Below are 26,922 nucleotides of genomic sequence, written 5' to 3' on the forward strand. Positions count from 1 at the left end.
TGTGCCAAAGGAGATCCTTTTCGTTAGCAAGAACAGGGAACCTCAACAAAACTCTAAAGAAGGTATAATCTATCTTTGCCCCTCCCACCTTCTGCTTTGCACACCTCTTTCACCTCCTAATGTTTTGTTTTCTCTACTTACTCTGGTCTCTGCTAATAGAAACCTTGGCACCTCACCCAAACTCACTAGCAGCCCACACAAGCCTGTCAAATCTTTAGGTGCTACTGCTCTTTTTCCCTCTCTGCTAGGAGGAGACTTGAAGACATTAACTGAGTTAGTTCTCCTTCCAGAGGAAATCTATCATACAAATGTTCTCCAATCTGTGCAATGTATGGGAGAGATCATTTTTGAGCAAGAGGCCTGAAGAGTTGGTTCTTTGCTCACTCCAAGGCTGCCACCCACCTGCCTTTCCCCTCTACCTATCACCTTAGAAAATAGGGATTCTGTGTGAATGAAAGGTTGTCAGCCCTTCCTCAAAATTTTAGTAAATGCAGATTAATAGGCCAACTTTCTTATTCTCCCTGATGGGATATGGCAGCATTTAGGGGAATGCCAGTAAATGAAGATACTGCAAGAGAGAACTGTTCTATGGACAAATAAGAGGCAAATGTACAGTCCACTGTGCCCATACCCCATTCTTCCCCAGAATCACCACACTTAGTCACATACAGATCAAAGACAAGGGAATCCTGTACTAAAGAACTTATTTAACTTCATTTAAACTAGAGTACCCCACCAAACATTTTTTTTTCATATAACACATTTTAGGAAATGCTGGAGTAGAGAATTCAAAACTAGATAAAAACAGTCCAGGTTTCACACAAAGGCAGCATCATGAACTAAGGTTTAAATTATTTTAAGATGACAAGAAGCCTTTATTGGCATTATTCCTATAAGAGAAGAATAATTCCAGCTACCTCAGATGGTGGTCTACCATGCTCTTTAGGCCAAGAGCTCCCCATTAGAGTTCAGACCCTTGTTCAGAATGTGAATGTCTGGTGAACTCTAAATGTTCCCAGGGAAAGGTTACCAAACTGAGGGCCACAGCCACAAATGCCTGCAGCAGCCCAGGCACAAAGCAAGGGTGGACATAAATCAAATACATGTCACATGACTGTTGGGGACTGTAACAAACTGAAGAATGCATACCACTGCTAACAGCACTCTATTGCTAGATCTTTTTTTTTTTTTTTTTTTTTGCATAAGAATTTGGAAACCTGGTTGAAATCTCTGAATTTTAAATGTTAGAATATGTCTGTGTCTATAACATCTACATCTATATCCACATCCATCTTTCTATATATACACAGGGTGGGGCAAAAGTAGGCTTACAATTGAGAGTTCATGAAACAGAGTTTATTCTTAATGTTATTATTATTTACGAGAGGTCCAGAGCATGGATTTGGGGATCGGACCAAAGCTGGCTCTCTGACATCCCCAGAGGAGTTCCAGATTGAGAGAGGGCAGTTCTTGGGTGATGCACCCTGGGATTGGGCTCCCTCCACTCTGGTTCTGAGTGTGTCACCTGAGAACTGCAGCTGTCAAGCCACCACAGCTAGAGAGCTTCTGCGTTGAGTGTCTGCCCCCTGGTGGTCAGTGCATGTCATATCTATGGGCCAGTCTGCCAGCTGTTTAGGCTTTTATATACTTAGACTAATAATAGTATTATTTTCTATATGAACAACTGTAAACCTACATTTGCATTACTCTGTATATTTGCTATGAGCTATTAGCTTTCAATTTTTATATTAAATTTTATTTCCCATGCTTATGTCTTTTCACAAACAAATTTGTGGAAAATGTGGACAGTAAGAACTATCTCTAGTTATTTGTACATTTAAATATCTCTTAAATAATCTAAAATGTGGTAATTAGAAAATAGGTACTAAAAAGCTGTATATTGGCAGTTACTATTATTAATAGTTTTTCCAATGTGTCCTTCTCTTTGGGAAATTGTAATAGGCTGTCAGGGTTTTCATTTTTTTAAATGAAGTAGTAGCACAGGACATGGGCAAGTTGTTGGAGTACCTAAAGGTCAATTCTAATTTAGCCGTAGTCTGCATATGTGACTAGGCCAAATGGAACCATTGGAGGACTCCAGAACTTGTCTTCTCTTATTCTCCTGCTGTACTTTAGTACATGCTATTCTTTATGTCTGGAATGTTCTTCCATTTCTTCACCAGGCAAATTCTTTCAGATTTAACCTGCTCATCTGGATACCTTTGACAAACTCCTCTTACTTCTCAGCCTTACTCAGGAGGTTCCTCTCTGACTTTCCATGCATCTATCAAGGCTCATATTTTTCACTGTTGATTTCACTCCCTCCCCACATACACACAGGTTCTTTGAGCTTTACTTTTGAATCTTTAATGCCAGGAAAAAGTAGGCACCCCTGCTTGGAACACAGAAGGCACTCATTGTTTAAGTAGTGAACAGATACATTTGTAAAACAAGAGGAGAAACATGATTTTAAAGGTCCCATCCAATTATAAAATATTATAAAACATTTTTCATTTACCTCTACTGGTCTTCCAAGGAAATTCTTCTGTGTTAACTTATAATTTTGAAAGCCACCTTTATGCTTGTAAGAAACACTGATATCCATGTTCAGATGGTGTTTTTTAATCAGGAGTGAATATTCTGTCAGGCCCTCGATGGCATTAATTGTGTCCTATCAACAAGCAGCAAGGCACAAAAACAGGTTTAGCTTATTTATATGCTCTTTGTTTACAAGTACCCTTTCTTATTGGTGAGGCAGTGTTTGGAGATGAAACTTCAACTGACTGAGTGAAACTGGTTAAGGGCCCCATTGTGGAGGTGGAAGGAAGTTCTCTCCTTCCCCAGGGACAGGAAGGATGTGTGGCTTCAGATCCAGATTCTCCACAATCCTGAATGTATATGACTATAGGCAAGTTGCTCTTTGAAGAATGACTCCAACTCCTTGCACGACTATTTTCTTTTCATCCTTAGGCTTCAGCTTGAAGCCCTAAATAACCTCCCCTTTCCCTTTCTTAAGGTTCCTCCTTCCGCCCTTTAGAGCATTCATCGCAATTTGTAATACTTTTATGCATAGTTTCTTATTAGCCTTCCCCATTGAAATGTAAGAGTCAGAAGGAAAGTATTATATCTTTCCTGGCATCTATTATTTAGTAGTATGCACATGGCAGTTATTCAACAAGTATCTGTTAAAAGAATAAATGGATGAACTCAATTTTTCTGGATATCCTCTTTCTCATCTATAAAATTAGGAAATGTAATCACATCAGAGTTTTCAAATACATGGCTATCCTGTCTGCCCATGTCCTTGGTAGCCAATGCTAATCAATGAGTCAATATTTCCTGGGAAGCCTATAGATGTATCCAAGATGAAACACATTTGCCCCTCAGAATTAGATGATCACTAAAGGAATCCTGAAGAACCCATGTAGCTCTAAGTTTTATAGACATATGCATACACTCTGTAATTGTCCAAAAAATCCAGGGAACAGAGAAGATACTAACATTTGAACTAAACTTGAATATCAATACAACTATACTACACAAGTATATAATAGTTTTAATGTAAAACATATGTATGCAAATGAGTTTACCTTGGTAGATAAACATGTAACAATCTGTATTTTTCTCACTTTTTGTTTATTTTAGGGGAAGGGAACATCAGTACTTTTGTCTTCATGGCAGCCACTGTTTATTACATAGGATATAACAATTGCTGATATCCTTAAGAATCATAAAGGAAGTGCTCCATTTACAGAGTCAGGAGAACTGAGTTTTTATTTTGACTCACCCACTAACTTCCTGAATGAATCTCTCAGGGTTGACTTGCTCCTCTGTGTTAGAAGGGTGTCAATGAAAATAACCTCTATGGTTCTAGTCATTTACTCCTATATATAGCATGCCAGAATGAACATGAAATGTGTGGTGAGGAAGGTAGCTAATATGTTTCAGGAGGATAAGATAAGAAAAAGAAACATTACCTGGGTTGAATAAAAGCCACCTCCATACCTCTGTTCTTCAGATAGCCATCTGATGATTGGGTTAGCATAATTCAAATCATTTGAGTTCAAAATGGTAAGTAAAGCATAGGCAGTGGTTTCCACCATATGTGCTGTACCAGGGTTAGGTACAGGGCTATCCAGCTGTTGATGACCATCTTTCCAAAAGCGGTATCTGGATGAAACACCTAACCATCAACAAATCATATAGATTAATATGATTAAAAAATGTGAATTTGACATAGCAATTGTAACAGATTTTTAGCAGTTTCTTCCGATAGAGATCTTCTGATTTCCAGAAGTTTCTTATTCTTTTATAAAAACTCCTCAAGGTGACCAATACAAAACAAGATCCCTTTATACAGTGCCATTTGTCTTTATTTGAAAAGGTCAACATGGAAGGCCCACATCTTTTGGTAGCCAAGGATAGTTCTGAGACTCAATTTCCAATGGGGTAGGGGTTTTCCACCACACCAACAACCAATTCTTGGACACCTGCAGGGTGCTGGAGAATTGAACTCAACTTTGACCCTATCTACTCTGAAATAGATAACATCAAATTTCACAGGTTAAGAATCAGCCCTACAAGATGCTTTCTCTGCCAATCCTCCAATTCAGATGCTAATCCCAAACCTGTGTTGTTACCTATACATCAGACCAACTGGCTATAAATTGGAGGTTCCAAAGACCGTCCCCTCAGTTATGATTACTTTGCTAAAGCAGTTTACAGAACTCAGAGAAACATTTTACTTACTCAATTACTGGTTTAGTATAAAAGGATGTGCATTGGGAACAGTCAGACAAAACAGATTCATAGGGCAAGGAAAGGGGAAAAGGTACAGAGCTTCCATACCTTCTCTGCCTGAATCTTTCCATGTTCACCAACCTGGAAACTCTTTGAACCTTGTCCTTTTGGTGTGTTTTTTTTTTTTGTTTGTTTGTTTTTTTTGAGGCTTCATTGCATAGTCATGTTTGATCAAATCATTGGACACTGATGACTAATGTAACCTCTAACCCCTCTTTCCTTCCCTGAAGTGGGCGGTGGTATCAAGTACTGAAAGCTCCAACCCTCTAATTACATGGTTGGTTCTGCTGGCTACCAGGTCCATCCCTAGGTTACCTAAGGACTTTCTAAAAGTCAACTCATTAACAAAAGACAACTTTATTGCTCTTTGTACTTAGGAAGTTCCTTGACAGAAAATAATTACATTCTGGAAATTTTGAGATCAAACCCAAAGCCTTAGTTCATTTAATCTATTATTATTTACTTCCAATTTAAAGCACTAAAGGTAATTTCATATACTTTTCATAAATTAGTTCTAATTATATTTTTTCATTATTGTTCTAGTTTAAATTTGTCACCTCAAATTCTTTTTTAAACTAAGTTATTTTTAAAAAACTGTAAAGCATATTTAGAAACTATTTTTGAAAATTAGTGAAAAACTTGATGTGTCTGTTTCAAATTCAGGATTCCATTATTTGTATGACTTTGTACAAAATGTTATCCTTTCCACTCAGAGACTCAGGTTTGCTATATTTAGAATGAAAGATTTGTGTTTAAAGATGCTTCCAGCTCAAATATTATTTGAATTAAGTTCTCTTCTAGCTCTTTAAATTATATATTTTATGATCCATATCTTACAATACTCAAGACATTTGTTTTGGTGTTAGTATAAATATTGCATAAGTGGTTTTGAGATATGTATTAAAAGTCAGTCATTATTAAATGATGACATAAGTCACATTTTGTAGATGGCGATAAACCTCATGTAAGATTTATTAAACTTTTAGAAAACATCAGTCAAGAGAGGGCTCCAAAGTGCTCAACCATGCCCATGCTGATATAGGCACATTGGCCAATGATCACTGTTACTTTCTATTTCTTTACTCTTGACCTATAGGAAGCAACATCTTTAGTCTTCAAAATGAAATATATACTTTTATAGCCAAACTGGTACAAAATAAGCTAAAGGACTCCCCTGCTCAAAATCCTCGAATGTCTTTCCTTCTCACTTAAAGTGGAAATTAAAGTTCTAGGGCTCTCACTGGCCCTGCTAGCACCTTGATGTGAAAGAGACACAGACACCCCCTGCTCAGGTGGAGGCAGGCTCAAACCACACGCATGGGTGGGGAAGTGGAACAAGGGCTGGATTTCAGCCTCAATTCATCAGCTTGCTTGAGAATCTTGTACATTGCACAACTATATACTGGAGTCCTACAGAGCTCCTGTGATGACCTCCAAGGCCCTACATAATTGCTTCACCCTTTTCTTCCCTAACCTGATTTTCTACCCCTCATCTTTCTCCTCTCCAGCCACACTGGCCTCCTTGCCATCCTCAGAGCACCAGATACATTCCTGCCTCGGGATATTTGCACATACTGTTTTTCCACCAAAAATACCCTTCTAGCCAAAACCGGTTTGGCTCAGTGGATAGAGCGTTGGCCTGTGGACTGAAAGGTCCCAGGTTTGATTCTGGTCAAGGGCATGTACCTTGGTTGCGGGCACATCCCCAGTAGGGGTGTGCAGGAGGCAGCTGATCAATGGTTCTCTCTCATCGATGTTTCTAGCTCTCTATCCCTCTCTCTTCCTCTCTGTAAAAAATCAATAAAAATATATTTTTTTAAAAAACTTCCTTCTAGATGGCCACTGGCTTGCTTCCTCAATTTACCTCCTTAAGCTTTCAATTCAAATATCATCTTCTATGTGAGGTTTAAGTCTCATCACCCTCGCAAAAATTACAACCTTCCAGCCTGGCTGGTGTGGCTCAGTGGTTGAGCATTAATATGAATCAGGAAGGAGATCATGGTTCAATTCCTGGTCAGGACACATGCCTGAGCTGGGGGCTTGTCTCCAGTAGGGGGCCTGCCAGAGGCAGCCAATCAATGATTCTCTCTCATCGTTGATGTTTCTCTCTCTCCCTCTCTCTGAAATCAGTACAAATATATATTTGCAAAAATAACAACCCACCACTTCATCCTGTCTTCCTTCCCTGTTTGATTTTTTTTTTCATATTACCAACCTATTCACTATATACAACGTTTTACTTATTTGTCACATTGTTTCTCCTTAATGAGGATGTAAGTTTCATGAGGATCTGGATTTTTCTTGTTGCCGCTGCTTTATCCTCAGAGCCTAGAACAGTGCCTGATACATAGGAGGTACTCAATACACATTTATTAGGTTTATAAATGAATAAATATGTACTGAATGAATGGCACTTATTACATTGCATTGTGATAGTTTGTTCTTGAAGGCAGGGATTGTGTCTTACTCAACTTTGCATGCCACACCTACTTCCCAGAATGACCAGATTCTATATACTTAGTAAATGCTTGCTGAAAATGTATGGAGCCAGTCATACCTTTATCTGTAGCTTTCTTCTTCAGGGCTAAGACAATGGAACGAAACTGTCTGTGAGTTCTATCGCCCAGTGAAAGAGCATAAGCGGCAATGGCCAGTGTGAACGTGCTCTGTGCCGAGAGGGCATTTTCAAGTAGAAATGAGTCAGCTTTAGTTAGAGCTGTGCTGATTTTCTGGAAATAAGGGAAGAAGATACCTATGTTACTTTGTGAAGCATCAACCTACCAACCAATGTGAACTACCCCAATGTGGCACCATCCTGGGGTAGATAAGATAAGGGGTGGAAAGAGAAATGACCTAATGGAAATGGATAGTGTCTGGAGAAAGCAAACCCTTCCCAGAGAAGGAGCAGAGCATAATCTCAGAAGTGAAAAGGAGGTTGTCCAAATTGGATCAAGCTTTTTGTGCCTGAAGTCTCATCTCCCTCTAGAGGTTTTCAACTTTACTTTCTACTTCCAAGTCACACCTAAAAAGAAAAAGCACTGAGCATAGACACAGTTTCCAGAAAGAAAAAGCACTGAGCATAGACACAGCTTTCATCAGTCCCCACCCCACCCCAGCGTAACTGAGACAGATTCACATTTTCAAAAGGAATTTTTCTAAATAAAACCATAACTAGCAGAAAAAAAGTTAAGCTGCCAAAGTACTTTTTGGTCCTAAGGATTCCTGGAAAAAAAAAGTTTCTATTACTCTGTCCCTGCAACAACTAAAATAGATATTTTGGACAAGTGTAGTGCAATGCTGCTAACATCTTGCCTGGCTCCTTCTCTCCCAGCTCCATCTGTGTCTCACTTATGTACTGCTAGGTGCCAACTGGTCCTCCAGGCCCCTGTGAACTGGTCCTCATCAATTATTTTGTCTTGTTAACATAAGTAACAATTATCTTGAAACAAATGAAAAACATTATTTTGCTTTATGGTTCAAGTCCTACAAATTCTCTTGGGTTTTTCCATTTTCATTCTGAATGCTGGTATGAAGGACTTGCCGAATTTACTTCTGATTTGTAGGAAGAAGTGCTTAACCTCAGCTCAGGGACCTGCCTCTTCCCAGATCAGAGCTTCATCTCTGTTACCCCGTTGAATCTTTTATGTTGATTCACTTAAATGAATCCTCTCCTTTCTCCCCCCAGCTTCCAAGAAATGAAACAGCATAACCCAAAGCAGCAAACATGCTAGTGTGTGTCCTCATGATATAAAGTGCTTCAACAATAGATAAGAGACATATACATATCCTAAGATTTGGCAGAGATAAGAGAAGGAAGCTGGGATGCTGGGTTATTCTCTCATCACAGTCAGAAGTTATTAGTTCTAATCCCAGCTCTATAATTTAATAGCCTGTGAAAATGCACAATTGAATTTACCTGTCATATAGACCTCAGTTGTCTCAACTGTCCAGTGGGTTAGAGTAGGTGGTCTCTAATCTATCATAATTCTAGAGTTATAGAATTAGATAAATCCTTTGATTTGTTATAGAACTCCTTTGATTCTGGAGTTATAGTTACTTTCAAGATCTGCCTGCCTCTCCTCCATCTCCTCCCTCCCAGTATAAGATACAGAAATAGATGATGGTTGCTAGAGAAAAAAACCAACAAATCCTCTTACTTACCTCTAGGGGGCATACATCAAAAGCCTTTCTAATTCCAATCACAGCAAAGGCTGTAAGATATAAGGTGTTCTCTTGGGCTTCAGTAGACAGGGTACCCTAAAAATAATTATAGAGGAGAGTGAAGTGGTGTCTTTAAAGCAAAATGATCTCATTCTCATCTCCATTCGAGCTTAATCTCCCTCTCTCCCTTCATATCTTCTAGTTGGACAGCTTGCCATTTCTTAGTAAACCCGGATCTTTCTTACTTCGTGCCTTCATGTGCCATTCTCTCCCTCACATCCCCAACCTAAAGCTCTACTTCATACATTTTCACCACATTCAAATTCTTTCCCTCCTTCAAAACCCTGTTAAAATGAACAAAACAGCCCTAGCTGGTTTGGCTTAGTAGATGGAGCATCGGCCTGGGAACTATTCCAGTCAAGGGCCCTGCCTGGGTTGTGGGCTTATGCAGGAGGCAGCCGATCAATGATTCTTTCCCATCATTGATGTTTCTATCTCTCTCTCCCTCTCCCTTCCTCTCTAAAATCAATAAAAACAAATATATATATATATAACTGAATAGAGCTCTCTCTAAAAAAAATACATAAAACACTATTCTGCCACTATTCTCCCTTTTTTTTTTTTTCTCTCTTGGGCAGTAGCATTCCAATGCAATGCTTCTAAGACCTTCCATGAAGTGACCACTAATACCTCTCCAGTTTTATTTTGTGTCACTCACCCCTAGCTCTCTTGGCCCCAACTCTTTGAATGAACCATCCTCTCTCTCTACTTCAAAAATGCCAGGGAGGCTCCATTTGGAACACTCTTCCTGACTCCCTCCTACCTAGCTCCCAGGAGGTTGGCAACTAATTTATTTTTTTACTCCCCCAATCTAGATTAGGTCTCCTGCTTTCAATGAAATGATATTTCCATTTTCTAAACAGGTACCTCACACTTGAAATTACCTACTCAATGTCTCTACTAGATCATAAGCTCTGTGGCCTCAGTTGGGACCCTACCATGTAGTACTTAGTACACATTCAATTAACTTTTACTGAGCAAATGAATAAACACACACATTAATTGATTAGAATCATTAGTATTTTTACTCCACTTTCCCTACTAGTGTGTGAGCTCCTTTGTGGCAGGACACTGCCTGGTCCATCCTTCCCACTCTTCCTCCCCAAAATAGGCCCTGGCATGTATTAGGTGCTCAGAGAATAGTTGTTGAATGATTGTAGATAGATGAAAGAATGGGATGGACATTTTAAGAAAAAATAATTGTTATAGCATTTTACTTTTTAAATGCCATTTTCAGTTGTCCCCCTTACCTAGAGGGAGTCCTAATTTGCTATCGGTCCAACAGGGGACCATTATGAGACTCCTGTTAACTATGAAGCTCCTTGTGTCTGATAAAAAATTTTCTAAGGAGTATAATATACTGGAGAAATATTGAATTTACTTTGTAGGTCAAGCATATAAGTAGATTCTAATCTCAAACAACACTTTGTTACACTTTGGTAATAAACTGACCTCAATCTCTCTTTCCAGCAGAGTGTAAATAGAGGCCTGCCCATCTTTCATGATAACACTCTGCAGCCGTGACTTGTAAGAGGACTCTGAACTTCGCGTACAGATTCCATACTAAGGGTATGTGGACAGGTAGTGCATTGTACCTGTTCCAGAATCTCTAGCACTTGCTCCTATGAACTATCAATGCCTATTATATAAGATGTATAAGATATCACTTATCTGACCTATACTGATGGTCTGAAGAGCAATACAAGACCTTTCAAATTCTTTGCCTGTATACAAGAAAAGCTTCTTGCAGGAATACATATATTTTTTCCTCTCTCCTTCATCCTACATAGAATTAGAATGAAATTCAAACTTGTAAACAAAATTATTGCTGATCTGAACATTTGGTTTCCTTACCTGTAATTTTAGTGGTTGATACTGGGAATATTCTTTGAAAGATCCATTTGCTAGTTGACAATGCTCAACCAACCAGGTTAAAGAATTACAAATTGAGTTTTGGTCCTGAGGTAGATATTTATGTAATTGTCCCAGTACTCTTAAAACAAAAGCTGTTAACCTTTAAGACAAAAATCAAATAAATAAACATTTAGAATTGAATCCCTTTTGGCTTTCACGTTACAGTGTGTTTTAGTTCATACAGTGTTTGTTCTTTAAAAGTAAACATTTTAAAACATGCAACTCCAAAGTAAGTTGTCATCATTTTACAAGAGAAGGGAAGATTTTAGGAAGATCTCCAAAAACATTAGGTCAACAAGTGGGAGCCACACATCTGTGATTGCAACACTGCTAGCACATACACAAGCTAAAAATTGATGTCTGATGAAAAAAATTTTTTAGATTAAAGACAATAATGGTAAAATAAATAGTATTGAGTCAAGGCACTGACCCATGAACATGAGACTTGGAAGAGCAAAATCATAAAATTCTAGATTATAAAATTTGTACAAACTATCAAATCTAAATCCCTGTCTGAGGCCTGACCACCCTTCCTGAACATCCGTGGGAGTGTTTATCTGCTTCTCCTTCAGTCATATCATTGATTTAGGACTCACCATCTTACAATGAAGCTTTCATTATCCTAATCATTCAGTCAAAAATCAATTTAAACCTTTATTAAAATCTCTCAGAGAATATCAGACAGGATCTAATTCACAATCCCCATAATGACTCATACCTTCACTAGTAGCCCTGCGCATGAATCCATGTGCCAGTAGCTCGTTGCCACCCTCCTGTAGCTCTCTGCCCACTGTCCCACCCTCCTGTAGCTCCCTCTGCCCTCTCCACCTCCCCTTATAGCTTGCTGCCCAATCCCTTCTGTAACTCTCTGCCAAATGCTTGTAGCTTGCTGCCCACCCTCTTGCTGATCTGTGATAGAGTCATTATGCAGTTGATCATTATGCTTCAGAGTGTAACAACCATTTGCATACTACATCTTTATTATATAGGATTCCTCTCCTTTGGGTCCCTCACTTACTCAACTGCCCTAGATCTGCCCATTCTTCAGTTCCTCAAATGTCTTTGAGACACTTGACTCCCTCCCTCCCTTTAAAATTATTTTCATTTTCCTTTTAAAAATGAAAGATATATTATTCATTGTACTTTTTGCATATTTTCTGTATTTCTCCCCTCCCTCCCCCATTTTTTTTTAAAGTATTCAGGTACAAGCCATTGTTTTCTATGTATTTATTTCTCTCAAGGAACTTATGGAATTGGGTCTAGGACAGTACACAAGTGTTTCTATGTTTTTTGGCTGAACACTATCCACTCAGTTTTGCCCAGAACTCCTGACAGGCTCTGGATATTTACTGAGAGGCTGTCACATCTCTTGTGGGAGTTTCTGTTCTCCAGGCATTTAGTTCTCAGCTTCTGTTGTGGTGGTTTTCAGTCTGGATCAGCATCTACCCACTGCATCCTGGCTGGTGTGGTTCAGTGATTGAGCATTGACCATATATATATCAACCAGTTGTCTCCTGCACACTCCCTACTTGGGATTGAGCCCACAAGTGGGGCATACGTCCTAACTGGGAATCAAACCATAGACCTCTTGCTTTGTGTGCATTGCAGAGAAAAGGAATAGTCTATGCAAAGGCCCTGAATTGGAAACATGACTGGCATGTTTGAGGAACAGCAAGGAAGTGACTGGGGTCCTAGTAGAATGAAAGAAAGTAGAAGGGGATACAGATAGGGAAGGCAGGTGGGGCCAAAACAGGGAAGGCCTTGTAGATCCCATTAAGAACTTTGATAAGATGGGAAGGTTCTGAATGGGATGAACTTACTTAATGTTTCAACAAGGTGATTCCAGATGCTGTGCTGCATAGACTAAGAGGGTCAAGAGCTAAAGCCAAAAAAAAAAAAAAAAAAACCAAAAACAAAACCTGAGGAGGCTAATGCTATAATGCAGATGAGAGATAAGAGTGACTTAGATCAGAATGGTATAGTGCAGTTGGTAAGAATTAGTCAAATTCAGGGTACATTTTGAAGGTTGCAGCCAAAAGTATTTGCTGAATCAGATGTGGCTTGTAAGAAAGAGAGGGCAGTGAAGGATGACCAGGCTTTTAGCCTGAGCAACTAGACAAATGAAGTTTCCATTAAGGTTGTTATTCTTTAGTTAATCAATCAACTACTATATATGCAAATCAAAACCTTTTACTTACCAAGTACTAGCATCTCCACCTTTCCACATGCTATAAGAATAGTCAGGATTTTTGTAGGACATGATGCTTATCATCCCTAAGAGACACCAGAAAAAGAACAGAGTGCTTCATTGGCCTCCAGATCTACTGAGTGCTTCATTCGCCTCTGAATAATAAAGTGTTAAATTTCCCTTGATGCTGGGCAGCAAGCATATGCTCTGTGGCCAACACTGAATTTAGCAAAGGAAGATTACAAATTACCTGAATTGGAAATTACCAAGTAAAACATCCTGAGCTCATTCAAGAAGGGAGGAAGTGCTTTGGAATGCAAGTGTTTTGTCTCTCATCCATGCAATTTAGAAAGTTAAGCCAAAATGCAGCAGCAAAGAGTAGTTATTCATATAGTAGAGTCTATCTTATGATTTTTTTTCCCTGAAATGCTTTTATGATTAAGCTTTTGTGGAACACACAAGAATATAAATATTAGTTTAATTAAACTATTGGTTTAAAAAACACAAGATTTTTATGTACAATATGTGAAATAGATAATTTACCTTCTTTTAATTTTCTCTTCAGGTATTGTTTTTCAATTACTGGATTTTGAAAAAAAGTGTTCCAATGATCTCCTGTTTCTAGGTAGTGATAAACATAGAATACTGGGACAATGCTCATCAATTCCGCCTCTGCATTTCCCTTGGGGAGGTTGGAAAGCATATCAATGCCTTCCCGACTCAGAACTGCAGACATGATCTCACCCATAAGTAGTCCTGAAACACACACACACAATTCAAAAGAGGCACAGTTAATTTCTATTAATTTCTGAGTAATAGTATATTTTAAATAGAGAAAAGAGCAAGCATCCTATTCTTTCCTTTTTATCTAGGCAGTTGAATTACTTTTCAGAACAGGGGAGATAAAAAATAAAAGATTTGGTTAGGAAGATAGATTTTTTTAAAAAACATATCAAAAGTAGGCTTATAATACCACTGTTACAGTCCAGCCAGCATGGCTCAGTGGTTGAGTGTTGACCTATAAACCAGGAGGTCATGGTTTGACTCTTGGTCAGAGCACATGCCCAGATTGTGGGCTCCGTCCTCAGTCTGTGGTGTGCAAGGGTCAGCTGATCAATGATTCTCTCTCATCATTGATGTTTCTCTCTCTCACTCCCTCTCCTTTCCTCTCTGAAATGCATAAAAATATTTTTTAAAAATACCACTGTATTAAATGGTGTAATACAGTGGGCAAATTACTTCATAGAAAACATAGCAAATTAATTGCCATTCAATCTAATAACATTAGACATTGTAATTAATCAGTTATTAATCAGTTGCTTCCTCAAAGCAAAGCAAAGAATCTGAATTGTGAATGCTCTGTGAGGGTCCCGTCTATAACTCACTATGCAATCCTGGGCAAACCACTTTCTGATACACAGAACAAGGTAGCACATGATTTAACAAGTTAGTTGCTAGTACTAACATTCAGTGATTTCAAGATCTTATCTGAGATAAAGTGTAATCAGGCCCTTCTATTACTTTGATTATATGTCATTGAATTATAAAGGCTGGAAACCAGCAAAGCCACCACTTCTGCAAATGCAAAAGAACCACCTGGCAGTGGTGCCTGACCAGAGCAGTGCTGCAGTTTTGGGGCCAATTGCAGTTCATAAGGCATTCTCTGGAGCAGGACTAGCCCCTAAGCTCATGGAAAGTTCTTAAGTTCTTAAGTCTAAAAGCAGCTTCGCCATTGTAGAGAAGTCTTTGGGCCAATGACAGCCCCCAATCTCCATCATGGAGAATAAGTCTCCATTGAAATCAGGCCAGTCAAAGAAGATAGTTGGAAAAGTGGTCAGGGATTTGAAGGAGGGAATAATTATAGGGTGAATTTGTATATACCACTGAGTAGAGAAGAGGAGAAATAGAATAATCATGATGATATTTAAATTTATTTGAAGCACAAAATGAAATGATAAATAAAAATGGCATTTGTTAATTTACCTTTTACACTCAAAATCCTTTTGACTTTTGTTTTGGGGACCAAATCTAATGGTACCCTGTATGGGAACTCTTTTTGTCTGCTAATGACACCTGAAATAAAATTTTAAAAAGTTATTAGATTTACACAGATTTCTTGAGGGAAGACTATTAGAAGATTATTTACAATATAGCTACCTTCAAGGAACTAAAAAAAAAAACAAAACTCTTAACAATATAAAAATTTTATAAGGAAGTTAGAAATAATCAAAAATTTTTATCAAACCCTAGGCTTATGTAATCTCTTTAAATAAAAGATTAAATTTGACTGTAAGCTTTCTGGTTATTATAAAATAGGAAATAAATAGGTTATATATATCTTATTCACCAGTGAAAGTGAGGTAGTCATTTTGTCCAAGGAGAAAATTATTCTTGGAACTGAAATCTAAAAATAACATATAATTCCTTAGTCAAGGAAATGTGAAGATTAGCTCCATTAGTAAACAGGCCCTGAAATTCTTTACGCCATCGCTTCAGTCTTACATAGATACTTGTTCTCTATACATTATATGAGTTTTAGCACATCAGTATCAGAGCATTTTTCTACTATAATAACTCATTTATTTCATAAGGAGGATAATATTTACCATTTTACTGATAGAATAACAAGGACTCTGCTAAGCTCTTTAAATGCAGTTTCATTAGATCCTCATAAAATTTCTATATGCTACATCTATTATTTTTATTTTATAGATGAGGAAACTGAGGCTTAGAAAGTAAGTTGTTGAAGGTCACACAGCTACTAGAGATGGACCTGTGATCTGAATTCCAGAAGTTATACTGCAGAGTCCAATTAGTCATCACATATACTCCCATTGTCCTTCTAAGAAAGCTCTGTGAGGGCAGGAACCATCTCTTATTGAATGCTGTAGTCCTAGCATTTAATACAGTCCCTAGCACATGGTAGATGCTTTAAAAAATAGTGACACTTTACAATTTAATGGAAGGTCACATGGCTTTGCAGAATAGACAGGAACATTTCTCAGGTAACTTCTTTCTTCATTAATCTTTGATAAATGCTAAGGATATAATCTATATATATATAAAATTCTAAGCAACCATTATAACTGAATGACCAGAACAACCAGCCAACCAGTTACCATGACATGCACTGACCACCAGGGGCAGACACTCAATGCACGAGTTGCCCTCTAGTGGTCAGTGCGCTCCCATAGTCAACCTCCCAGAGCCAGCTCCTGAAGGCCCAGGGCTGGGATGCGGAACCGGGGGTGGGTGGCAGATGCGGATTCTTTCCCAGGAGGGCCAAGGGCCAGCTCCCTCCTTCATGCCAGTTGGCCAACCTCCTATACCCTGTCCCTCCCCCTGGCTGGCAGACCCTGACTGGCCTGCAGTCTCCCTGTACCTCCCCCTGGCTGGCAGGCCCTGATCGGCCTGGCCCTGGTCACCAGCCAGGCCTGGGGATCCCACCTGTGCACGAATTCATGCACAGGGCCTCTAGTATTAAAATAAAACTCCGTGGATACAATTAAAAGGTTTGCAGTGTCATTGAAAGAGGATGGAGTCCAGAAAGAACTTACTCTGTATGTGACTATGGGCAAGACACTTAGTCTTTTTATGCCTTGTTTTACTTGTCAGTTACATAATGGTAATAACATTTTCCTCAAAGGGGTTTGTGAGGGTAAAGATAATATAAACAAAGAATATGGCAAACAGTTCATGCACTATATATGATACTTAATGACAATAGTTTTTTTTTTATCTTAATTTGACCCATTTTTCCCATCGATACCTGTTCTTGACTATTTCAATTCTCATTATCAACTCTCCTATGAGATAGAAAAAGTACAGAAGAGAAAGCTAACACTAAGAGAAGTTCCTTTTTGCCTCTTGCCAGACATAAAAACATCCAATATAAAGGTAGATGCCAGATAGATTAAAACATTTAAAAGTTAAATCTGTGAAACTAATGAAATATTCAGCAGTATCTTTGTTAACTAAGAGTGTGGAAAGGCTTCTTAACAATCCTCCCCCCAAATATATAAATAATAAAAAGAAATAAATTTGACTATATCAAGCATTAAAAATTCCTGTTCAAAACATACAATGGTTCATTATTGCACGAAGTATATCAGAGATAAAAATCTATGAGAAATATACAAGAAATCCCAAACTAAAAAATAGGAAAAAACGTATGAAAGGTAGGAGGAATAAGTAATTTATAGATGGGAAGCCCAAGTGGCCAATACCTATATGAAGAAATGTCTAAAATCAATAGTAATCAGAAGAATCCAAATTAAAACAATAATGAAATATCACTTTCTACCCCTCAAAAGTGGTACATTTTAGCGAGGCAAATGATACCAAATGTTGCTGAGGATGTGGAGATATGAAAACCCTTATACAGTGCCGTGTGAGTATAAATAGTACAACCATTATGAAGAGCAATATGACAGAAGTATATGACAATCAATATATGTATGCTCTTTGATCCAACAGTCCCAATCCTGGGTGCATAGTCTAGATATATGCACACATAAATTCACAAAGGGAGATTCATAGGATGTCCACTGCAGCATTGTTTATGGTAGTGGGGAATCCATCAATAAGGGATGGCTAAGTAAAACTGTGGTGGACTATACTTTGAAATAACATGTATGAAGCACTGAATAAAAATGTATATATTGCATTAAAATATTTCTATAAAACAGAGTATTAAGAAATAGAGCAGGATCTATAGCACAGTACCTTTTATATGTTAGAACCAACGTTATGTCCCTACTCAAAGATATCAAGCAAGCATTTTAAGTGGGAGCATTTGGAGAAAGGAAAAATGGGAGTGGGTGTCAAGAATAAAAGGAGGAAATAAAATATGAGAGGGGTCTGCTCTGACCAATGATAGTGTGCTAGAAAGTGGGGTAAGGGTCATATCTGAGATATGAAAATAGTAAGGGGAAAGGGTTTGTCAAGGAGAGAAAATAAAACTGACAATTAGGGCTAGTCTTAAGTTTTGAGTCCACGGTAGTGTTTGGTCTCTTTTAAGTTGTTGTCACACAATGTTAATTACTATTACTTTATAATTTGTTCTGATACCTCATTCTTCCTCACTGATATGTTTTTCAGATTTCTTCTAATTTTATTATTCATATACTTTTTCAAATATATCTTAGCTTTAAAAAAAACTCTATAAAGTTTTATCCTGGTATAGCAATTCCAATATATATGTATTTAAAGCATTTAATAAAATCTCTGAAATAAATTTGACAGAACTGATTGCCATCAGTTTAGCATTATTTAGCATTCTAGAAAGTAACAAAGCTGCCTAAATCTAAATTGTCTAAAATGATAAGAAGAAAAAGTTATATGACAAGATTGGAAAAAGACATAGATTTTTTTTTTTAACCAAGGTTTTTGATGGAGAGATCTATTCCCAGATAAAAGATCATTTATTCCAAAAGTGGCCCTGATGTTCTTACCTAGGATGGGTAAGACAGGGCTGTTTCTGAAAGCTGTTTTGCAATAATGTTAGTATAGAAGGCACAAGGGTAAAAAAGAGGAAAAAGCCAAAGAATGCAGTGGCTCTGAGTCATGACTTAACTGTATGAGGCCAAAATCCTCAGAACTTAAAGATATCTCTTCTCACAGATTCCCCATAGTGGCAAGCTGGGAGGAAGTCTGTGTGAAAATAAAATTAGAGAAACAGTGTATGGATAGATGCATATAGGACAGATTTTTCTTTTGCAACTTTGTTGAAGTCACCTTATTCAAATTTATGATACTCAGTTAGTTTAAAATATTAAGGTCTTAATTCTTTACTTTCCCAGAAGAAATGGCACCCTGAAATAATTTTTTTTTTTAAATCACTATTGCTATATCACCGAAAGAAAGGAAAAAATTATTCAATGCAATAATAAAGTAAATTTTAACCATTTAATAAGAACATGAAGTCTGTCTCTTTTTGTTGAAAAGATTTAACTGAGCATATTATAAATTTCATAAAAAGATAATATATTTAGACCTTGACTAAGTGCTCAAATGTTTGCAAAATTCTAACATTGAGAAGATTCAGAAGATATCAGTGAAGGAAAAAGGGATGCAGGAACAAGGAGGAAAGGATTATAAAGTGATTAATTAGCATTGTGTTATCAAATAATGCATGTTAAATATGTGAATGAATATATATTTTTAAATATATTTTTTTATTGATTTTAGAGAGGAAAGGAGAGCAAAAGATAACATGTAAAATACAAAATTATTTTACTTACCATAAATACCCTTTGGGTCTAGAGTAATACCAGCATAACTTTCCTTTTTGACACCTTCTGGCTAAAATAATGACAGAAAACATTCAGTTAAGAACATAATTAAGTCTATATGATATCAATTCTTAGGTTAATTTGACCACTTTTCCAATTTAAAAATCATTTTTTGCAAATGAGGGTGTAATGCAAAGCATATTTAAATACTTAAATGCATAAATTCAAGAATAAGATTTTTCTGGCTATTTACATAATAATCAGAGCAAACACTAAATAGAAGTTACTATAAGCCAGGCAATTGACCTAAGTGCTTTGTATGTATTAGTTTATTTAACCTCAAAAATACTCTATGAAGTAGGTGCTATTATTACTGCCATTTGACAGATGAGGAAACAGACACACAGAGCAATCACAAAACTTATCCAATGGCACAATGCTAGGAAGTGATGGAGGCAAGATTCAAACGGGCAGCCTGGCTCCAGAGCCTGCATATGGAACCACCATGTAAGGATGAATAGAACAAACCTTGCACAAAATAAGTTAATGTATGTTTACTAAAGTGAATTTCATGGATGAAGTCAGAACTCAGAGAATGAAGATTGTGAACCTTGAGAAAGAAAAAACCTACTAAGGTCTTCTGGTGGCTAGGTGGGCTCAAATTAAAAAACAAAAACAGAGCCTAGCAGTCATTTGTATTCTGGAGCCTCTCACACAAACTGCCTGTCTCTGCACTGAACTGCCTACCTGCACTGTGTTCTGCCATCTGAGTCAGCCTTTATAAAGGAGTTCCTGGAATCCTACAATAAGATTGAAGCTTTTCCTATCCAATTGGAACTGCACAGCTCCAACCAACCAGAGTGGCTCTATTTTGAATAATCAAGACAGTGCCTTTTGGACCAATCACACTACAAAGATTTGGAATCCTCATTTGCATGAGGACAGACCAATTAGGGAGCAGGGGTGGAAACTTCTGTCTATATAAGCCAGTTTAACTTCTGACTCTGGGAGCAGTTTTCCTTTCCAAGGAAGACTGAAGATTGCATTTCCCTGGCTCAGTTGAAACACAGAGGATGTCTTTGGGAGCAGGGTGGAGTAGACCAGTGCAGGCCAGAGCAGCCTGGCACAGAATGGAGCAGATCAAATCACAGCAGAGCAAACAGATCACACAGCACAAAGCAAACCAGGAAGAAGCAGAGCAGAGCAGACCATTGAGGAGCAGACTAGCCAGTCAAGGGGCCTGGCTCCAGGGCCACTTGGCCCTGGGGCTGCCTCATAGTCATACTATATCACAATAGAGCTGTTTTGCACTAAATGAAGTGTCTTTCCAGCACCCCAAATTGGGGGTTCCTGTGGCAGTTGAAGTGGTGTTAATGACCATCGGTTGACAATTTATGTCATTAACTAGCCATGTGACCCTGGCAAGAATCTTAAAAGATATCATGAAGATACTCGATGGGTAAATCCTACTTAATAAATGATTGTTTGTTTTTTTTACCTGCTCCTGTCAAAACAACAGATAGTTGCAACCTATAGTTATAAATCTTATTTATAAAGTGGACTGTAAATTATAAACTATGCATATATATTAGTTTATTTAACCTCAAAAATACTCTATGAAATACTAGGGCATGTATTATTATACTAGCCATTATACCCCTAATGGCTAGTATAATATCTGGCACATAGATTTCAAGAATACATTTTCTAAATGTGTCAGGGATGAGACGACTGGAAGGCAATATACCAAATTATTAAAATTGGATAGCTCTAGGTATGGGGATTAATTTTCTTTATGTTTTTCAATATTCTATATTTTCTACAATAAGCACGTTTTATTTAATTTAAAATTTTAAATAATAATTTCAAAGTTAAGAAAAGTTACAAGAATAGTACAAAAAAGATCCAAGATAACTTCCACCCAGCTTCCCCAAATGTAAACATTTTGTTACATGAACAATTCTAATTTTTCTGTGTACCTACTGAATTACTAAGCACAAGTTGCTGATAACGTTTTTTCTGAAAGGAAAACGTGATTTTTAAAAGAATCCGGAAAAACATGTTTCTTACCACCACTCGTAATGTTTTTACTAAGATTTCTTTTCCCAGTGAAGTCTCCAGTGAAAAGTTGATGTTGTGGAGGCCAATTTCCAGAGGAAGCACAGTAAAGGTCACCAAATGATTAGAGGAGCCTTCTATTCTTTGCTGCAGACATTTGGAGGTTTTTCCCCTTTGATGGCTGACTGGGCTTACTGATGAACAGATTCCCTCCACAGCAGACATTGTAACACAGAACTGAAATATTACCAATGAACAATTATATCGAAACACTTTATAAGGAAAGTATGCCCTTTGTTCATCTGGACATAATTCTTCCCTTATACTTTTATAGTGTTAAATAATCCCTTAGATTCTAAGGCACAGGAGAAAACTCACTTTTGAGTTTTTAAAACATACATGTTGCTGTAGACCTTAGCAATGTGAAAGTATATCTAGAAAGCTCAACACTGCTCAGAAATATCTTACTTTCCTTACATTGTTACCTACTAAGTCAGGGGCAAAACTACTGAAGTTCTTTGTGCATTGGTACCGTCTCTTTGTATTGTAGACAGTGGGAACCCCAGGCTCAGCCATTTTGTGTTACTCATTTTTCTGTCTTTTAGCTCAGTCATTGTATGCTACAAGTGGTTTTATGAAAGAATTAAAACTCTCATCTCTTGGCATTAAGGTCCTACCTAATATGTCCCAAAATTAATTTTCCAATCTTATCTTTTAACTTCCCACTTATACCTAATTTTACAGCAAGACTCTGATTCCAGAAAGACCTAGGTTCAAATTTTGGCTATTAATTTTATTGCATAATGAGAGCAGGCTGTAAGACCTCTTTCATTCTCCCTATCCCCATATTTATAGTAGGGATAGTAGTAGATACTAACTGGCTCAAATAGTGAATACTTTTCATTTTCCTTCCAAAATCTATTGAACTGACAGAATTGAAAATTATACCCAAAAGAATAAATCCATAATAACCAGAATAAATTAAGCAGGGAAACAATAAAGAATGCCAATATTCAACTAATTTTGAGGAATTTCTCAAAAATAAAAAGTTCCTTCTTGCTCTTCAGAAACACAAACTACCAAGGTGTTTGGAGCAGTAAATAAATCTATTGGGTCATATTGGTTTATATTGTTGAACTGAGTTTTTATTTATTTGTATATGTGATAATCCCATTAATAGAATTCTCAGAAATTTAGAGAATTTTCATTTACTTATTTGCACATCTCATAAATACCTACTTACCCCTATTCCAGACAACCTATAGTTGTAAACAGTTCCTTTCAATTGGATCTGTTCCCCTCGTACAACAGAATATGGTATATTCATTTCCAGAAATACATCTTTGAATACCTTTGTCTTGATAGTATCAGAAACACATATACCTTCAGCACAAAGTAAAAGCAAAGTAGAAGCATATTAGAAAATTCCTATAATATTTTATTAGTACTAAAATATCTCACATTGCTTTGCTTCAAGAAAAAAAATATAGATCATGATTTTTCATTATTGTCACATATGTCCTTAAATTTTCTATTCGTTGGTCTCTATTTCAATAATTATTGGTACTAACAGAAAGCTTTATTTGTCCAACAAATATTGAATTATATTTAAGGCATGAGATTTTCAACTAAAGCACCAAATCTTTTTTTAGATATTTATCATTGGGTCCATTTAATAGGTGTAAAATTTTTATTATGGAAACCAATATTTTATAAAAACAAAAAAATAGCAAACAAAATCAAACCTGAAATCATTCATAAAGTATCTGAGAAAAATGAAAGAAAATAGGGGCTTGACATCAGCATTTAAAGAATGATGGTTTTGTAGAAGAGCAAAAGAGGAAGTAGATATGGTAAGAAATGTGAGCATATCTAAGCCTTTTTATAATATATTCAAAAGAATATTATTTAAAATGTCACCACTAAGTCCTGGATAAACTAAACAGACAATAACACAAATACTATATTTTTTCAATGATGGCAAAAACACACCGTTCTACAAAGCATCAAACTACATTTTGATAACCTAATCACTACTTAAAAGAGTATGTAACTTAAGCTTGCTTACCACTATCTGAAATGCCAACACCTTGAATTTCCCAGGTAGTTAGAGAATCAGGTAGCACTAACTGCAACTTCTTTCTGAAAGTGAAAAAGTTAATGTTCAAATACAGTGAAACATCAATAAATCCAGCTGAAACCGGTTTGGCTCAGTGGTAGAGCGTCAGTCTGCGGACTGAAAGGTCCCAGGTTCGATTCCGGTCAAGGGCATGTACATTGGTTGCGGGCACATCCCCGATGGGGGGTGTGCAAGAGGCAGCTGGTTGATGTTTCTCTCTCATCGACGTTTCTAGCTCTCTATCCCTCTCTCCTCTCTGTAAAAAACCAATAAAATATATATATATATATATATATATTATTTTTTTTTTTTAAAAAGAAGAAACATCAATAAATCCAACTGGACAGTATTCATTAACAGAATTTTTGTTTCATACTACTTTAGAAAAAAATTAAAGTAAAACAAAAATCACATCAGTTATTAAGGAAAATCAAGTAAGAAAAATATATTCTGAACAACTACTTGTTTATTTTTTTGTGCTATTTTTTTTTTAAATCATCATTAGAGGATATTTTCCCATTGATTTTTAGAGTTGAAGAGAGAGGGAAAGACACAGAGAAATATTAATGTGAGAGAAACACAATGATTGGTTGCCTGCTGCACTCGCCTAGACCAGGGCCCAAACCAAGGAGGAGCCTGCAACTGAAGTACGTGCTCATGATTGGAATCAAACCTGGGACCCTTGGGTCTGCAGGCTGACACTCTATCCACTGAGCCAAATTGGCTAGGGCAATTTACTTGTTTTATGTTTTGAGATTTTCCTCTTGATAGATGAGAATTCAAATTCAGAAGTATGCCTTTGGCAGAAACTGGTTTGGCTCAGTGGATAGAGCATTGGCCTGCGGACTGAAAGGTCCCAGGTTTGATTCCGGTCAGAGGCATGTACCCTGGTTGCGGGCACACCCCCAGTAGGGGGTGTGCAAGAGGCAGCTGATCGATGTTTCTCTCTCATCGATGTTTCTAACTTTCTATCCCTCTCTCTTACTCTCTGTAAAAATCAATAAAATATATATATTTTTAAAAGTATGCCTTTGAAACACTGCAAATTCAAAACACACAAAAAAAGAAAAATTATGTTCATTAGTATGTCCTAAAATAGGGAAGCAAAGTAACATTTCTTAAAAGTGCTCATAAAGTTGACATAACTAAAAATTTCTGATTAAGTTTATATATTTATTTATTGCATTCATAAAACAGCTATTGTTCAATTTTGTGTCAGGCATAGTGCTAAATGCTGAGTACACAGCTCGTAAAAGATGTAGTTCTCTCAAGCAGTTTACAGTCTAATGGAAAAAACAGTTCAGTAAATAAATTCCAATACACTATAATAACTGTACCAATAAAGCATTAAAAATTCAGAGGCAATTTGCATTTATTCAACATAGTTTAGTTCCCCTATAAGCCAGACAGACTAGGTATAAAACAGTAATCTGAATTTAATCCTTGCTCTGGAGGTAATTACATTTTAATGTGGAAGATGGGCAGGTAAATAGGCCATTATCATACTATGATACATGCAACAGGGTTAATTAGGAGGAGTAATTTATCCGATCACTGATAGGGTAGGGAACAGTGATGGAGAGGCTTTACAGAGGAAGTGCTAGCCGAAGGGCTAGCTGGAATGACAACAGTGTGGAGGAAGAATTAGAGGGAACATGGATAAAGACAAGGAAACCCATCAGAAAACTGATGCCAGGCTTGGGACTCAGTGCCTTGACTGCTCCTTGGAAAGTCAGTTCTTTGAGTCCACAAGGAAAGGAGACAGTTAGGAACTCCACATTATTCATTACTGTTTTCAGTGCCTGGTACTGAGGAGGCATTCCATAAATGTGTTGAATAAAGGAATTTAATAAGCAAAGAACCTTTTAGTCAATAATGTTTCATTAATTAATGTTTGTTTTATATACAGATATTTCTGGATAAAAAAGGGCTGCTTTACAATATAAACACAGTTGTGCTCAGTTAATGCTTACTGAAGTGAAATGAAATTAAATGGAATAGAGAACTCTTCTTCCCCAAGAGTTAATTCTGCCTTGGAATCAACTACTAGAGCAAAGCATACAGTTAAGAAAAAAAAAAAATTGGCCAAATGTTAGTGTATAGAGTGGCCAAGTATTCGGACAGGATCAAGCCTTGGACTGACTTGTGGTAAGGCCACATACAAGTCCCAGCTTGGAGGGCAAAGCCCTCCCAGCACAATTATAGGCAAAAGGCTATGGCTGTAAGCTTGACCTTATAGTCCAATCCGGCTGCGGGGGACACAGCAAGTGCTGACAAAACAAGGCTCGATAGAGTTCAGAGAATGGCAACAAAAGGAAAGAAGCAGATTTGAAATTCATAAGAACATTTTAAACATCTTGTCCTTCTTTTGCTTTGTGTGATCTCTCTATAAAATAAAGCTTCAGCTTACAGACTGCGTTACTGTTTCCTCATCCAGACACAGTGATCCACCTGGTCCCAACTGTACTCTCTTGTCTGTCTTTAATCCTTCACCACCCTTTCTCAGGTTTATCCCTGGCTGTGCTGGATGAGGTTAATGTTACTATCATTTTAACTCTTTAAAAAAAATATATTTTATTGATTTTTTTTTTTTCAGAGAAGAAGAGAGAGGGAGAAAGAGTTAGAAACATCGATGAGAGAGAAACATCAATCAGCTGCCTCCTGCACCCCCCCCCCCCCCACTGGGGATGTGCCCACAACCAAGTTACATGCCCTTGACTGGAATCGAACCTGGACACTCTATCCACTGAGCCAAACTTGTTAGGGCTCATATTAAGTTTTAAACTATTGGAAAATGGGCTGTCTTCAGATTTTTTGCCATAATATTTGCATTTTCTCACATTTCTCAGAGGAATGTCAAAGAAATATGTACATAATACCTTTGTTATACAGGACAGAGGTCTCAAGGTTTGAGCCATTCTTACTAAGTGCCATTCTTGCTAAATGTTAAAATGAAGCACAGTATTTTGCAGACCAACTGTAAGTAGGATAACCCAACCTGTAGCCAACTGCAAAGAAGACATCAAGTAATTGACCAAATAGTGTATGTAAGCAGTGGCTAAGCCTCCCATCTGGAGGCAAAACTTTGGATATGAATTCCCTGTCTCCTTTACTAGCTGCAAGTAAATACAACTACCTTGCTTGAACTGATTGAAAAGGGCACACAAAGTGGGGATCAAAGTGGGGAATCTCTTGAGTTCTTTAATACCTTCTGGAGACACGATGAACTTCCCATAACCAGCTTTCTGGAAAATAGCTTCTTATTTCTGATTTGGTTATTGGTGCCAGGGGCCGTACATCTGGGGGTCAGGGGAAGTATAATCAATTATAGAAAAACAACATTATTCTACTTAGAGCCAAATTTTAAATATGGACATTAATTTAGACAC

The 26,922-nt window shown here is 37.3% G+C and overlaps 1 protein-coding gene across 5 annotated transcripts in view; it reads right to left on the bottom strand.

Annotated features, from left to right (window-relative positions):
• C5 (complement C5) overlaps positions 1 to 26,922 on the bottom strand; it is an 82,269-nt gene that overhangs the window by 19,302 nt on the left and 36,045 nt on the right. For 2 of the 5 annotated variants that reach the window (XM_084899718.1, XM_084899717.1), the window contains exons 18-30: positions 26,742 to 26,832; positions 23,483 to 23,556; positions 22,658 to 22,797; positions 21,427 to 21,651; positions 19,366 to 19,426; positions 15,107 to 15,196; positions 13,667 to 13,879; positions 13,134 to 13,209; positions 10,876 to 11,035; positions 8,962 to 9,057; positions 7,358 to 7,529; positions 3,978 to 4,183; positions 2,519 to 2,671 (exon numbers count right to left, since the gene is read on the bottom strand). In XM_084899718.1, the coding sequence (XP_084755844.1) occupies positions 2,519 to 2,671; positions 3,978 to 4,183; positions 7,358 to 7,529; positions 8,962 to 9,057; positions 10,876 to 11,035; positions 13,134 to 13,209; positions 13,667 to 13,879; positions 15,107 to 15,196; positions 19,366 to 19,426; positions 21,427 to 21,651; positions 22,658 to 22,797; positions 23,483 to 23,556; positions 26,742 to 26,832 (1,757 nt within the window). Of the gene's footprint in view, positions 1 to 2,518; positions 2,672 to 3,629; positions 4,184 to 7,357; positions 7,530 to 8,961; positions 9,058 to 10,875; positions 11,036 to 13,133; positions 13,210 to 13,666; positions 13,880 to 15,106; positions 15,197 to 18,519; positions 18,776 to 19,365; positions 19,427 to 21,426; positions 21,652 to 22,657; positions 22,798 to 23,482; positions 23,557 to 26,741; positions 26,833 to 26,922 lie in introns of those variants that run through there. The other 3 variants (XR_014796407.1, XM_084899719.1, XM_084899720.1) reach the window with 3 other exon arrangements.

The sequence above is a fragment of the Pipistrellus hanaki genome (genome assembly GCF_964339955.1).
Source record: "Pipistrellus hanaki genome assembly, chromosome: 11".
NCBI lineage: Eukaryota > Metazoa > Chordata > Mammalia > Chiroptera > Vespertilionidae > Pipistrellus > Pipistrellus hanaki.